Source organism: Passer montanus, unplaced genomic scaffold (assembly GCF_014805655.1).
Source record: "Passer montanus isolate IOZ18808 unplaced genomic scaffold, ASM1480565v1 scaffold52, whole genome shotgun sequence".
Lineage (NCBI taxonomy): Eukaryota > Metazoa > Chordata > Aves > Passeriformes > Passeridae > Passer > Passer montanus.
The window spans coordinates 4,240,966-4,254,590 of record NW_024370152.1 but is presented as its reverse complement, the minus strand read 5'-3'; the positions used below and the strand labels follow the sequence as shown (position 1 = coordinate 4,254,590).

The 13,625-nt window shown below is 42.0% G+C and overlaps 1 protein-coding gene across 2 annotated transcripts in view; it reads right to left on the bottom strand.

Annotated features, from left to right (window-relative positions):
* The window catches only part of ROR2 (receptor tyrosine kinase like orphan receptor 2), a 143,581-nt gene extending 131,505 nt beyond the window's left edge, over positions 1-12,076 (bottom strand). Inside the window, exon 1 of one of the 2 annotated variants that reach the window (XM_039724168.1) lies at positions 11,638-12,076. In XM_039724168.1, the coding sequence (XP_039580102.1) occupies positions 11,638-11,935 (298 nt within the window). In that variant the 5' untranslated portion in view covers positions 11,936-12,076. Of the gene's footprint in view, positions 1-11,179; positions 11,232-11,637 lie in introns of those variants that run through there. The other variant, XM_039724169.1, reaches the window with a different exon arrangement.
* Positions 12,077-13,625: the final 1,549 nt, after the last annotated feature.

Here is a 13,625-nt window from a genome sequence, read left to right as displayed (position 1 = left end):
GCAACTGAAGTTTCCAATTCCCTGCCACTCCACACTCAGGAGCACATTAAACTCCCCTAAATTTGCTGCCACACATTCTTACAACCCTGACTCCATTTCTACACCCCACAGACATATATTTTCCTCACAAACTGGATCACAGTCCAGACGCTCTGCTCAGACATGTCCATCCACACCACCTGTTCCCATACCACTCTTTCCTAACTTTAGTCTTCTATTTCATGTTAAAATAAGTACAGGTGCTGATGCCAGCAGCTTCTCAAGCAACAAGAGTTACAAAGGAGCATGATAATCGCGCAGTCGCAGAAAATCCTCTCTTTGGAGACATTTTTCCTACCTGCTGTCCAGGGACTTTTTCTCTCAGACAGCTAGGAACAGCCACTGTGGATCACTGAAGTACTTAGTAGGCAACTATATGAATTCCTAAGATCCAAAGTGCTATTTAATGGGCAAAGAATTAGTCAGAAATAAAACATCCAAACAACAAAACTCCCAAATGTCAGAAGGAAACATGCTACAGAGAAAAAGATTAAATCAAAAAACAGAAAAATAAAGTGAGAGGAGGATAGGATGATGAGGAGGAAATCAGGAGAACTCTGTAGAGACAATGACAACTACACCTATTTATTCTTACATCAATTCCAGAATTTTAAACCCATAACTTATTTCATTTAAGTATTAATGCTTAAAAATTAATTTATATAATATGCTTCCAAAGCTAGAGTATTTTTAGTTAATTGCCTTGGTCTTGCAGTATGCAACTACTCACTCAACATGGGACTTTGAAGAGTAAAAGAAGTAGAAATACATGACTCAGTGTGAGATTAAAGGGTACAATTGTAATCCATTAAATTGATGGAGGCATGATATTGAGAGAGTGAAAAAGATCATTTGCAAAATTTTATATGGGTTTTATCTGAACTCTGAAAAAAAAATCAGTCCTGAAAATAGGCAGGTATGAACACTCTGCCTTTCAAATTGATGAGTATGGTATAACATGAAAATGCACCTTACCAGAGTTATGAAAGTCACAGAAAGGCAAGTTATTTAAGAAGAAACCACAGAAGCAGAGACTTACACACGTTACAAGAGTTTCTGCTGCTGGAAGTTCGCTCCTGAGGACCATAATATGACATCTATTATCCTCTATGGAATGATAGCCTGAAGGCGCTAGTGGGGAGGGAGCTGCTCCTTATGACATTCTCATAGGTGAAACATGAAATTTTATATAGAGGCTAATATATAGAGCTCCTTAGAAAACCATTGGAGTTACATCTCAGTGGTTAACTGAAACAATGGAGCTTCACCAGTCTCAGTGCTATGGATATCTGCATTACTGAACTCCACAGGCAACCAAGCTGTTACGTGCTGCCAACATTCTGGTCTTAGTAAATGGAATCAAACACCAGCAAAAAAATGGTGTGGAGAGGGTGAGAGCAAAGACAGGCAGTAGAGTGAAGACAAGCAGAAAGTTTCCTGCTTAAACCATTTCATTGGTACCAAACAGGGACTTGGCAACAATTCTGTGTGGAAGATCTGGAGTAGATCAGAGCTTGAGCAAGGCCACCCTGCCACAAAACAGTCAGGCTTCAATCTGGGAAATAAAATGTCATACAGTAAATATAGGAAACAATCATCTTCCTTCAGCTGGTCCTGCTACGGCATGAGCTAGAATATACCAGTTTTGGTTAGCATGCCTCAAGAAAGATGTTTTGGAGAAGGTCCAGTAGAGAAGAATGAGCACAACCATGAGATTCAGAAAATATGATGTAAGAGGAAAGGCTGAGAAAACAGTGGTGAAGAGGATCTTGACAGAGATATCTACAAGGAGACAAGATCATTTTTTGGAAGAATTTCTGTAGGAACTATTTCAGAAACCACAAAAATAAAATCAACTACAATTACAGGAGGGAGAGGAATAAATTGTAACAGGAAGTAATGCACTTGGACTGCAAACAAGCGTAAGTAATCACTAAGCCTGCATGCCTGCCTGTGGAAGTCACTGAATCTCTGCTCCTGTCACCTCTGGAGAATAGGCTATGCCTGCTGAAGTTGATTCTGTCTTGAAGAATAAATAATCCAACCTCTCAAAGTCCTTCTAGATTCTTTTTTCCCCAGTCATACTGTGGTTACAGAAGACCTTGATCTTCCTAGAAAATATAACAGTGGTAAAGGCATTAGAAAAATTTCTACAGAGCCTAATGCCACAGTACTGAGGTTTGATTTTTCTCTACTTCTAGAAATGCTAAATCCCACACCAATATGATTTAGTACCAGTAAAGATGACATTACAAGTAGTCCACTGATCAAAAAAGCCTTGTCTACAGGAAGAAAACTGCATCTAGTTTACTCTTCGGTTTCACACTGAACTAAGACTATCTAATAATTGCTTCTGTGGACATAGAAAGTATTCAGTACATGTGAGATAACATTTTCTGGGTTTTGTAATTCTGAAAATATGCTATAAATCAACACCTTTGTTTTTGCAGTTCTTTCCTGCATAAACACATCATCCTCAAATTCCAGAATCAAAGTTCCTCCTGACTTTAAATTTGGCTTCTGGATTACAGACCAGTGTAACTTCTGAAACCTGTCTTTCCTAACTCTGCATGCTCTTGTGTTTGACTAGCAGGATCCTCTTCAAAATATTTTCTACATGTGATATGTTCTTAAATAAACACTAGCAAAAATAAGTGTATTTTTCTCAAGAGCAACATTATCTAAAAGCTCTCTACACATAACATTTGAAGGAACCACGGCTGGGTTTTTTCTGTTGCTTTGAAAACCACAGTATCATGAATTTTTTAAGTTTCTCTACTGCCTCTGTTAGAGAACAGATTTCTGAATCATATTTCTACACTGACCCAGAGAGAAAAAAGATGAATGTGAGAGCAGCTTTAGAAAAATGGGTTGGATTACTATCTGTAATTTCAGATATAAACATCCAAATTCACTGAGTTTGCAAAACCAAGACCAAAGAACAGACTCACCCTCTCAAGGTATTTATTAAGTACTGCTTCTGGTCTGGCTGGAAATACTTTTGAAAAAAAGCAATTTGTTGTATCAAATTGTTTCCAGGCAGAGCTATGAAGCACAGTTATTTTTAAAATTTAAACAACAGCAGATATGTTTTTTCTCATGTAGGTTTGGTTCAGAGCCTATTCAAGCTTGCAATTTTATCTACATATGACCACTTTTCCCTTTGTAAGGTATTCTGGTCTACCATGGAAGGAGTCATCATTAACCACCACTGTAACTACAATTTTTAAAACATTTTTTTATGTTTAAGCTCATCCTTCAACCACCGAGTTCCTAGAGTATCATAAATTATTTTAATTTCCCGCTCCCCAGTAAAGAAAATTCTTATATGAATGGAATTCTCTGTTTTTTCTGCCATAGACTCCCCCCCTTTTTTCTTTCAACTTACTGAAAGAAATGTTTCACACCTACTCAAAAGCAGCATGATCTGTATTTCTGCACAGGAAGTTGTAAGATTTAAAGAAGTAATTACAGATAGATGCTACAGGATTCTTAGTATTTTCAACTTACAGAATATTTAAGATTTAATAGGTCTTTCAAATTTTCACAAAACTTAGATTCTGTCCATTTCCTTCTCTATTGTACTGAAAAAGCTCTGTTGTTTTATTTAGGCCTTTAATTTCAAAGCTCATCTAGTCTTACCTGTAATGCAATGAAAAACTCAGTGGACTCCTTAAAATGCAGCTTAAGCAACAACTCTGAAGATTCAAGAGTTCTAACACAAAGACAAATGGCTAAGGCAGTTTGTGGTGAGAATCTGACAAGTAATCACACAGCTGTTTGCAGACTACATTTTTGAGACGGGTGAGAATTTTCTTATTTGAACTGCACAGGTTCAGCTTCTCTCTGCACAATCCATATTTGAGACAGCCATCAATTACAGTAACACTGTGGAATTGTCCCTAAAATTTCTAGCTCACACAACAATGTTGATACTTTCGCATATCCAGTTTTCTGTCTCCAAGAGAAAAGTTCCATGGCAATTTAAGCTGCTCTGCGAGGCTGCCATGTGCTCATCCTCCCAGCCATCTATTGTCTCTTCTCCACACCAGTGCTGGTGGATGTGGGATGCACAGGACTGGAGGAAAGCCAATTCAGGGAGCCTGGCCAGAACTGGGTTGGATCCTGCAGGGTTAATTTTTGTCCAGTCAGCTTTCTGATATGCAGTTGCCATGGTTTTGTATTACTTGACAAATATACACGTCAAAATGATATTTTATTTTTTAAAATGCTCCTTTAGTTTGTCAGCATAATGTGGAAGCCAATAATACTTAGAACCAGAACAGAATTGTTCTTGCCTGAAATAAAAGGGTACATATGATATTATATTTGGGTTCTCTGTCCGCAGCTTTCAGTTGCCTATTTATACTTTTGGATTTTTAAGAAAGGGTAAATTTTATTATATAGGGAAACACTGCTGCAACATTAGTAGCTCTAGTGTTATTATCGGGCTTTTTCTATAAAACAGTTCTGCTGTGTCACTTTCCCAAACCAGAAACAAGCACAGCAAAACATTTGTTAACTCATCATCCAGACTATGTGCTCTCTCATTTTAAGCATAAAAAATCTCAGCATTCTCTTTACATCCTGTAACCTCTTCCTAAACTTTCAGATGATAAATGAAACAAAAATTTTATACATTGCTAGGGCATCTTAAGCTTTCAAGCAGCTTTATTTATTGTTGGTTCATATAAGAGCTTAACAGAACTTAATTTAAAGTTACTCAGCTGCTGCAGTCCAAGACTGCCAAGTAACACCATTATTTTTTCCATTTTCTCATTCCATTTTCTCATTTTCAGACCTTGCTCTATTCAACAATACTTTTGATATACTCATATGAATAATTTCTCATGCAGGTTATTCAAACTGAATAATGTTTCTAGAACAGTCCTTGGCTTTTTTCTTCCAAAGACATCTTATTCTTATACAATCACACCTTTGTTTGTTCTGCTTCCAAAGAGAAGAAGAACAAACAAGCAAGATCCCACAGCATCTTCATCCAATCTGAGGTGGCACTGCTACATCTCAGACCTCCTGTCCCTCAATGTGCAGTGTTAAGATCTTCCTGTGAAACATGGCTTCGACACCTGAGGTGCATGTACTTGGAGTAAACCTGCTCCTAGGATTTTCCTGTGCTGCCTATATCTGCTCCTGAACTTTCTTCTTCAGAAAAATCTTTTGTGTCTCCTCTACAACCAATTTAGAGATATGACATCCATCTATTCTGCTATAGACATGGAAGAAAACAATCTCCTCCATTTGTGCGGCAGCCTGCCACTCTCACTAGCCTGCCTTTGGTAGAGCTCTGTGATTCCTTTTAGACATATATACAATAATATTTTTGGTTTTTTCTTTATTCATTTGACTTAGGAGAGTGTTTCTGACCAGTAGAAATCAAGTTTATTCTTTTCAAACCATAATTTTTATACTTAAAGACACATTAATAAAATTCCTCCTGTCTTTTGTGGTACATTTTCTGTTCTCTACCTACACAGTAACTGAATATGTGACTGTATTACTGCTCTGGTAAAGAACAATCCATTCTTAGTTTCATGCATGATTCAATTAGACAGTTGTGTAGAATGTTTTGAAAAATAAGCCTTCAGGATTTTAGAACTCTTAGAGAATTTACCTCTTTTTTATATAATCAGTCAAGTCATTCTTCTTACACAGACAATACCACAGGGGGAAAAATAATGTTAAGGTGTTAAACTGAAAATCAAGGAAAATAATTTCTAGAAACTATTTCACCTTGAAAACATAATTACCAGATGAACTGTTAAATGAACACCCTAGAGCAGTTCTGATGAAGACAAGTGGCAAGGGATAAAGACAAGTAACCTGAAGTTACAGAATTAAATGTTTATGCCATTCATATAAAAGAAAGTCTAACAAAGGAAGTACAGTACAGAAATCTAAGTTCAGGAAAGGTTTCATAGGTATGACAACACAAACATGGTGCTTTTTGGTCAAGAAAGAATACTGATTCTATTTGTTGTTGTCTTAAAATCACATCTGAATAGAAATTTCAAATCCAAAAGATACTTTAGATGTGCTTCCCATGTGATACTGATGGATTGCTCAGGGAAAAAATGGTAAATTTGGGATCCAATCTAAATTCCTGATTCAGCTACTCACACTTTAAAGCCAAACTCTGGCAAACTGTGACACCCAATAATTTCACTTTGCTGTTTCTGCAAGCTGTTCCCAGACAAAACACCTCTCTGCTGCTTCAACAAAAATCATTACAGTGGAAGGAAAAAATGCCTTATCTCTTGTGCTAATTCTCTGTCCATGTATTCTTCCACTACTCTCTGGCTACATTCCAATGGAGCCAGCTTGCTGATTTAACTAATCAAGCCAAGAGCTTCAGGTGTCTGTGAAACTATGTCCTCACCAACCACACAGCCTTCTCTTTAGGAGATGTCAGTGAGCTCTGCTCTAGACTCAGAGGAACAGACACACTCATTCTTTAAATACTTTCTACAGAACCTAACACTGCGATACCCTTCCTCTCCCCCAGCTGCTATATCACCCTTCTTCACCATCAAACACAGGCGCACATTACAGCAGAACCGGAAAGCACCAGTACAGATGAGAGCTAATTCAATCAGCACAGAGGAGTATGTTCCCTGTGCTTCATGAAACAGCACACACTACTACTGATGCATGTGCCCAGTGGCTCGAGGAGATACACACAGACTGATCTGACACCGGCTCAGAAGGATGGAATTGTCTGTAGGATACTCCCACAGGACCTTCAGCTTTGGTGGAATTCATTTGCTTATGCGCGTCACAATAACTGTGCACTGCTTAGTGAAATGTATTTCTATTGTGATTTCTTGTTCTCAGTGATACTACAATGTAGATTTGTTAGTGTTCTCAAATGAAAACTTTTGCCCATTACCAACTAAAAGACAAAGTCACGATTTCTAGCTAAGAGATCGATTTTTGACTTTTTGAAAAGTATACTTTATGGCCTGAAAAGTCATGTACAGACAATTTTAGTTTTTAAAAAATTATCACCAGCTGGCATCACTTGGAAGAGGAAGTCCTTTCCCAAACTGGCCAAGGAGGACAAACAGATGTCATGAGAAAAAACTTGTTTGTGAATCAAGTCTGTGGAAAACATCAGCAAAACTATCTAGTAGGATGCTGCAAGTGAATATTGGTATATGGCAAAGGCCCAGAAAAAGTAAAGAAAAAGCTGGTAAGGGACATGTCACTACTTACATTTAGACAAAAGCAAGAGAAAATACAGTAATTCAAGTAAAATCCATGTTTGTCTCAAATGATTACTAGCAAGGCTGTAGCAGTCTTTAGTAGAGTAACAACTAAAAGTAGGATTAACAAACAATGCATCTTCTTTCAGTGCAACAAAATCCTGTCGTTCCTTTTCTTTGAAGCGTTAACTACTTTGTAGTCACTGGATTAGAAGACTTGAGTGCTTGCATGCTTTCCAGACATGCTGAGCCTAATGACAACTTCCTTTATAAAGCAACAGCCTTACAATGAATAAACAAACTTAAATAGCAAACCATTCTTTGCACAGAGAACATAGTGACAGATGCTATAAATTAGACGGAATACTGTAAGTAGCATTTCTTCCTTCTGAGCAACCACACAAGGCAACAGAGAACATCTATAGAAAGAACTATTATTTTTGAAAAAATGAAAAAAGTTTGCTTGATATTTTTGCTTCATCTGCAATGTCAAAAAATAAATACAAAGAGATCTTTAAAATAAATTCTCTCAATCAGAAGTATGATTAAAAGCTTGAGATACCAACTGCTTCTAAAACATATTTTTATTGAATCTAAAATGTGAATTTAAGACTCTGAGAATAAGCTATGAAAAGAGCTCCACAAGTCTTCCATACAGAAGATTCTCACAGCTATCAAACAAAACCCAGTATTTCTTACCATTATTTCCTTTTACTCTTCCTTCTCACTGGTTGGTGGACTAAGACTGTCAGTTTCCTAATTAGTGGTCAAATATATTTCCATGCCAATGCCTGAAAGCTATTCACACCTTAAACAAAGTGGTGAGTTTAGACAAAAGATCAGCTTTTCTGCAAACAACTGAAAACTCAGTAAATAGGATTAATTTGCCTTGTCTCTCATCTGTCCTTTTATTCCAGCATCTTTCATTTAAGTGCTGTTTACAGCAACAAAGAGATTAAGGGAAAAAGTGCAATTCCACTACAAATACTTAATTTAATCGAGACACTCAAGGGGGAAAAAAATTCAGTGCCAACTCTAGACCCAAAGATAAACTTCATCACTAAACTAACAACTTAATTAATGCTAGAAAGGTTTGATTTAGATTTGACCTAAAAACAGCGAATGTGGTCAATATGATCTATTAAAATCTATCTGTGAACTCCTTGTACTCCAAGATGTACTGACTTTTATCAGATGACTTGTGTACAGTTTCCAGAGCTGAATCTCTTGCATCAAAGTCAGGATGGAGTGATAGCTAAAGCTTATGCAACTTTCAAGATTTAAGTATTTTACAACTTTTTGTAGTTCAGCATTTAAAGGCATTCAGAAGTAATCCATGCTTGTATTAGTTTCTCCATAAACATTGTAAAAATGTTGGAAATTAGAGGGGTTTCTTCCTTTATGAAATTAGGTAGAAGTTTACAAACTTCAGGGCTTTCAGAATCATAGGCATGAGTTACCATTATGTTTTCATTCATACACATTCTGTTGACAGAGTTTTGATGTTTTGGTTGGGGCTTTTTGGGGTTTTTTTTTAACTCTGCATTCTGCATATTTGAGAGTCACATGAGCATTAACTTCCAGTTGATTAAATGTCCTTTCCTATTTAATGGCAAGGGGGCTAAAGTCTGTGAGCCGGGTCCATTGTGCATCACCATTTTCAACGCTGCCTCTCACCTGGCAACATATGCTCACATATTCTAAAAGTGCAATTCAGCAAGGCTGAAATAACATTTTCAAAAATAAACCTTTAAATGAAATGTAGATTAACAAATACTGTTTACCATTAAGCAAATCTAATTAAACAGAAGAATACCCTTCAACAATAGAAGTACACAAGAATTTATTGCTGTGATTATGGGCCCTCAACCACTGGGCTGCTTATTCAGAGGAAGAAAATGGAGTCTCAAACTTCATGCCTATCGAGTAGAGTGAATACACACTTTCTACAGGTGGTTGAGACGATTACCACAAGCCTGCTCGTGTGGTACAGATTTTAAAAAAAAAAAAAAAAAAAAAAAAAGCACCACCCAAATACGCTTTTAATGGTAATTCATGATTTTATACTGCCTCCGAGAAGGCTGAAACCTGACATGTCTCCTGAGAGCATGGCAGTACATTGGAGGGGGCTGTACACTGCCCACAGTAAAAGACAGAGGTACGCAGCCACGCTCCCAGCGCCAGGCGCTCCGCGCCCGGCCAGGTTCCCGGGAGCCCGCACCCCTCCGGGAAGCCGTGAGGAGGCTCCGGGAAGGCAGAGAGTCTGGCCGTGGACGAGGCAGCAGTATCGGTGCTCTGGAGCAGCGGGGGGCAAGAGGACGAAGGAAGGAAGGAAGGAGAGAAGCTCATGGGACACTTGTGCACACCTCCCTGCCGCTGCATTCGGAAAACAGAGCGAGCTGCCCCGGGTAAAGGGGATAAAGCAGAGACGGGGACAGACAACCCGGCATCTCCTCTCACAACCTTCGGAGCACGACCGCCATCCTCCCTGCGGCCCCGGGGGATCCCCGGAGCCCGGGACCCCGCAGGAGGGGCAGAGCAGCCGGGCAGCCTCTTCAAAGGGAGCAATAAAGGCTCTAGGAAAAATAAAGGCGACGGGAACTGACCCCAAATCCGCGAGCTGTAACATGCCCGCCTCCTGCTCTCGCCCCGGAAAGCTCCCAGACCTCTAGCTTTCTGCTGACCCTCTCCCTTCATGGCAAGGCAACAAATGGCAAGACCTCGGTCCCCGGAGCTGAATAACAGGAAATATAGGCATCTGTCACCTCCCGGGGAGAGCTAAATGGATTAGCGAAAGCAACAAAGGGAAGAAAAGCTCTTTCAAACGTGCAATTGATTAACAAGTTCCCTCTAATCTGCAGCATCACTGTTTTTCCTTAAAGACATCATCGGTCTCCTCCAGCACGTCGGTGCAATTAAGTTAAAGCCAGGAAAGGCGGGGGAGGAAGGCACTGCTAACCCGCCGAGCTCCCGCGCTGCCCGGTGAGGACAGAACGGGAAGGGTTACAAACCTGGCATGGAAATGGTGCAGCCTTGTCATCTGCTTCCTCAGTGCCTGGGCAGAGACTCCCGGGAAGGACTTTGAGAGTAAAGTTTATCTGCTGCAGAGGGGGAGAGGGCAATTTTCCAGAGAATGGCTTCATGAAAGATCAAAGAGCTGGATCCGGCAGCTCCTACCTCGACGGTGCATTTCACATCCCAGAGAAAACGAAAAAGTTAAGCCTCCCCTTTCCTGCTCTGAGAGCCCCACACAACTTATGCGCGAGTGGAGGAGGGAAAAAACTTTAAAAAAAAAGAAAAGTTTATGCGGCTTCTTTTACAGGAACTGTCTTACACCATCGTGGCTCTCCAACCCCACACGTTCCCTTAAGGCCTCTAAACCACGGCGCTACCCTCGGAGATGCCGGACAAACTGGCATCTAGTCAGCAGCCGCACCGCTGCTGCCACGGCGCAAGGTCAGATGCTAACACGGACAGTTTATTCAGCCCTGAAAACAACCGCGGAGCTCACTGAACCGCGCGTCCTAGTGTTTCCTGAGACCAGAGTCTGACCTCCTCAGCCCCTGAGGGCCGGCCAGGTACACAGAGAAAATGGGACCCTCTAAAGCCCAAAAACACACAGAAAGAAACCCCGCCGAGCCTCCATGAGCTGCAAGCACGGCGGCTGCCCCCTCGCCCACTCAACTTTAATCCCCTCCTGGTTCCCGCTGAGATTCTGGCAACACTCAACGTCCCAAATAATAACGCATTATTATAACCATTATAACCCCTCCGAGGAGAGGGCTGGAGGGCGGGCAGAGTGAAGGAGGAAGCTCCGCTCAAAGCTATCCACCCTCGGCAGTAACAAAACCCCGAACTTTTCCTTTGTTTTCTCCTTCTTTCTCCCTCCACCCTGCCCCCCCTCAGTGGCTACCAACCAGCCTCGGAGCGCTGAGCCGGCCGAAAAGAGGCACGAAGAGCCTGCCGCCCGAGCGGGGCAGGGGCGCGGGGATGCGCTCGGGGTAAAAATTGTAGCTGCCCTCGCCTCCCGCCAGCCCCCGCCCCCTCGTAAAGAATACAACATCAGGTTTCCATTGTGCCAAGAAGAACGAGGGAAAAAAAAAAAAAGAAAAAAAAAGGATGGCGGAAAGAAAGCGAGAAAGGAAGAAAGACAATAAAATAAAAGGGGGGGGAGGGAAGAAAAAAGGTAAGAAAGGAAAGAAAAGTAGCCAACATGAATCACCACCTGGGGATGCTGGCGGGTCCGCCTGTCCCAAATGGATACGCGCAATCCTCCCAGGAACAGGAGCAGCTTTCCCTGCCTCCCCTCTCCCTATACACCCCTGCTCGAAGAGCAGAAGCATCCTCCCCTCCAGCCAGGGGTCCCGCTCCTTACCTGCGGCGCGGAGGCGAAGGAGCGAGGCGGCCGCCAGCAGGAGCAGGAGGCGGCCCGCCGCCCCCCGCCGTCCCGCCGCCGCCGCGGGGTCCATGCTGCCCGCTCGGATCCCGCAGGGAGCCGCAGGGAGCAGCGCCTGCGGGCGCAGAGGGTCCGGTGGCGCTGCCGCAAACTCGTCCCGGGCTCCGGCGCGCCGGCGCTGCGCTCCCGCTAACGGACCGAGCCCGACTGGGGGCGGAGGAAGCCGCGCTCCTTTCCCCTCCTCCGCCTCCTCCTCCGCCTCCTCCTGCCCCAGCATCCGAACGTCACCCAGAGCTCGGCACAGGGGAGGGGAGCGGCGCCGGGGGGCGGCCGGGACAGGGACAGTGCCATGGCTCCGGCACCCTCTGCCGGGGGCAGCCTCCGGCCCCAGCCCCGGCCCCGGGCGAGCCCGCGCACACTTTTCCCTCCGCGCTCGACGATCACCAGGAGCCAGCAGGAGTTGGGCCCCCTCTGAAAGGCGAGTCCTGCTCCCAGAAGCCTCGGGAGCCTGCAACCTTCCTCACAAAAATCCCCATTAAAACAAAAAGGAGCGGGCCAAAACCTCTACGGCTTTTCTCCTTTGCCTTCTTCTTCCTCGCTGCACAGCTGAAGAGTTTTTGCAGCCCTACAGCGTTAAAAACAGTTGATTGAACACGGTTTCTGCTGCCCCCAAAGCGCCCAGGGGCGTGAGCACCGCCGCACGTACTCCGAGAGGCAAGAACCAGTGCCGCTGGGATCTTCTTTGTGCTCTACCGACTCTCTCATGATGGGGTGTCAAAAGTAAAGTTTGCTTTCTATCTTCAGCAGGCAGAAAATATTCTGCTGACAGTAAAGTTTCAAAATATTCAAGTTATTTACTACCAGAAATAAGAACATTCAGAGCATAATTTAAGTAAGCTTTTCGAGCTGATGTTTTAGTGATGGGGGAAGGAGGGAAGAAGGAGTTGTCCTGGTTTGCGTTTGCAGTTCAAAGAAATCAGTGTTCCAAGATAATGCAGAACTGCCAGCAGGCTTCTTTTGACTGCCTCATATAGCTTCAAGGATACAGTTCAGCCAATTAATTGCTGCGTTTTCAAGTTATAATTTAACAGCACATTTAATTTTGTTGTCTTCTCTGCAAATACATTTATGTTATTTTAGATTTCATTTCTAAGGATCTGATGCTGAGTTATGCTGAATACATACAAATCCCTTTAAGTTCTTCTCCAAATCAAACTCTAAATTCACAATAATTTTAATGAAATTAATTTTCCATTAAATTTACCTCCTAATGCAAACAAAGGCAAACTCTACAACATATTCTTTCTTCCTCCTTTTGCACCCGGCTTCTTTCCACTCAAGTTTTCAATTCCATCTTGAAAATTCTTCTGGCACCTAAGAATGACAAAGGGAGGTCCTGATCCCTCTTTGGCAGAAATGTCGGACTGACTGATTCAGCCCCTTGCCATCACAACAACACATTTTAAAATCCCTTTTATAAACTTATGAAACTAAGGGAAAGTAGTGATGATCCTTTTTATAAATTCCATTCCTTGGATTAAAGGCTGCTCCAGAATTTGCTTCTTTGATAGGAGCATGCTGCTGACTTCCAGACTATATATATTCAGATCAGTTTATATTTCTTCTCTCTTGTGTCACTACTACCCTTCCCACTTCCCCTCTCTATGACATAAAATGACAGATTCACTCCTCAACCTTTATGTTGCTACACTAAAAAAACCTAAATCTTTTCATTTCCTTTGAAATGATCAGTTATGTGCTCCCTGATCATCTTAATCTTTTTTCCTGCCACACTGAATATCCCCTCATTCCTCCAAAATTTTGGGAGTCTGATTTAATCTTTCTGATGATGAGTGTCTTGAGGTCGACACAGTGCTGGAGATGTTTTGTCTGCTAGAGCACTTTTAATTTCCTATCTGTGGTGAAAAGACTAATGCATACCAGTAATTTACAGCACCTTGCCAGTT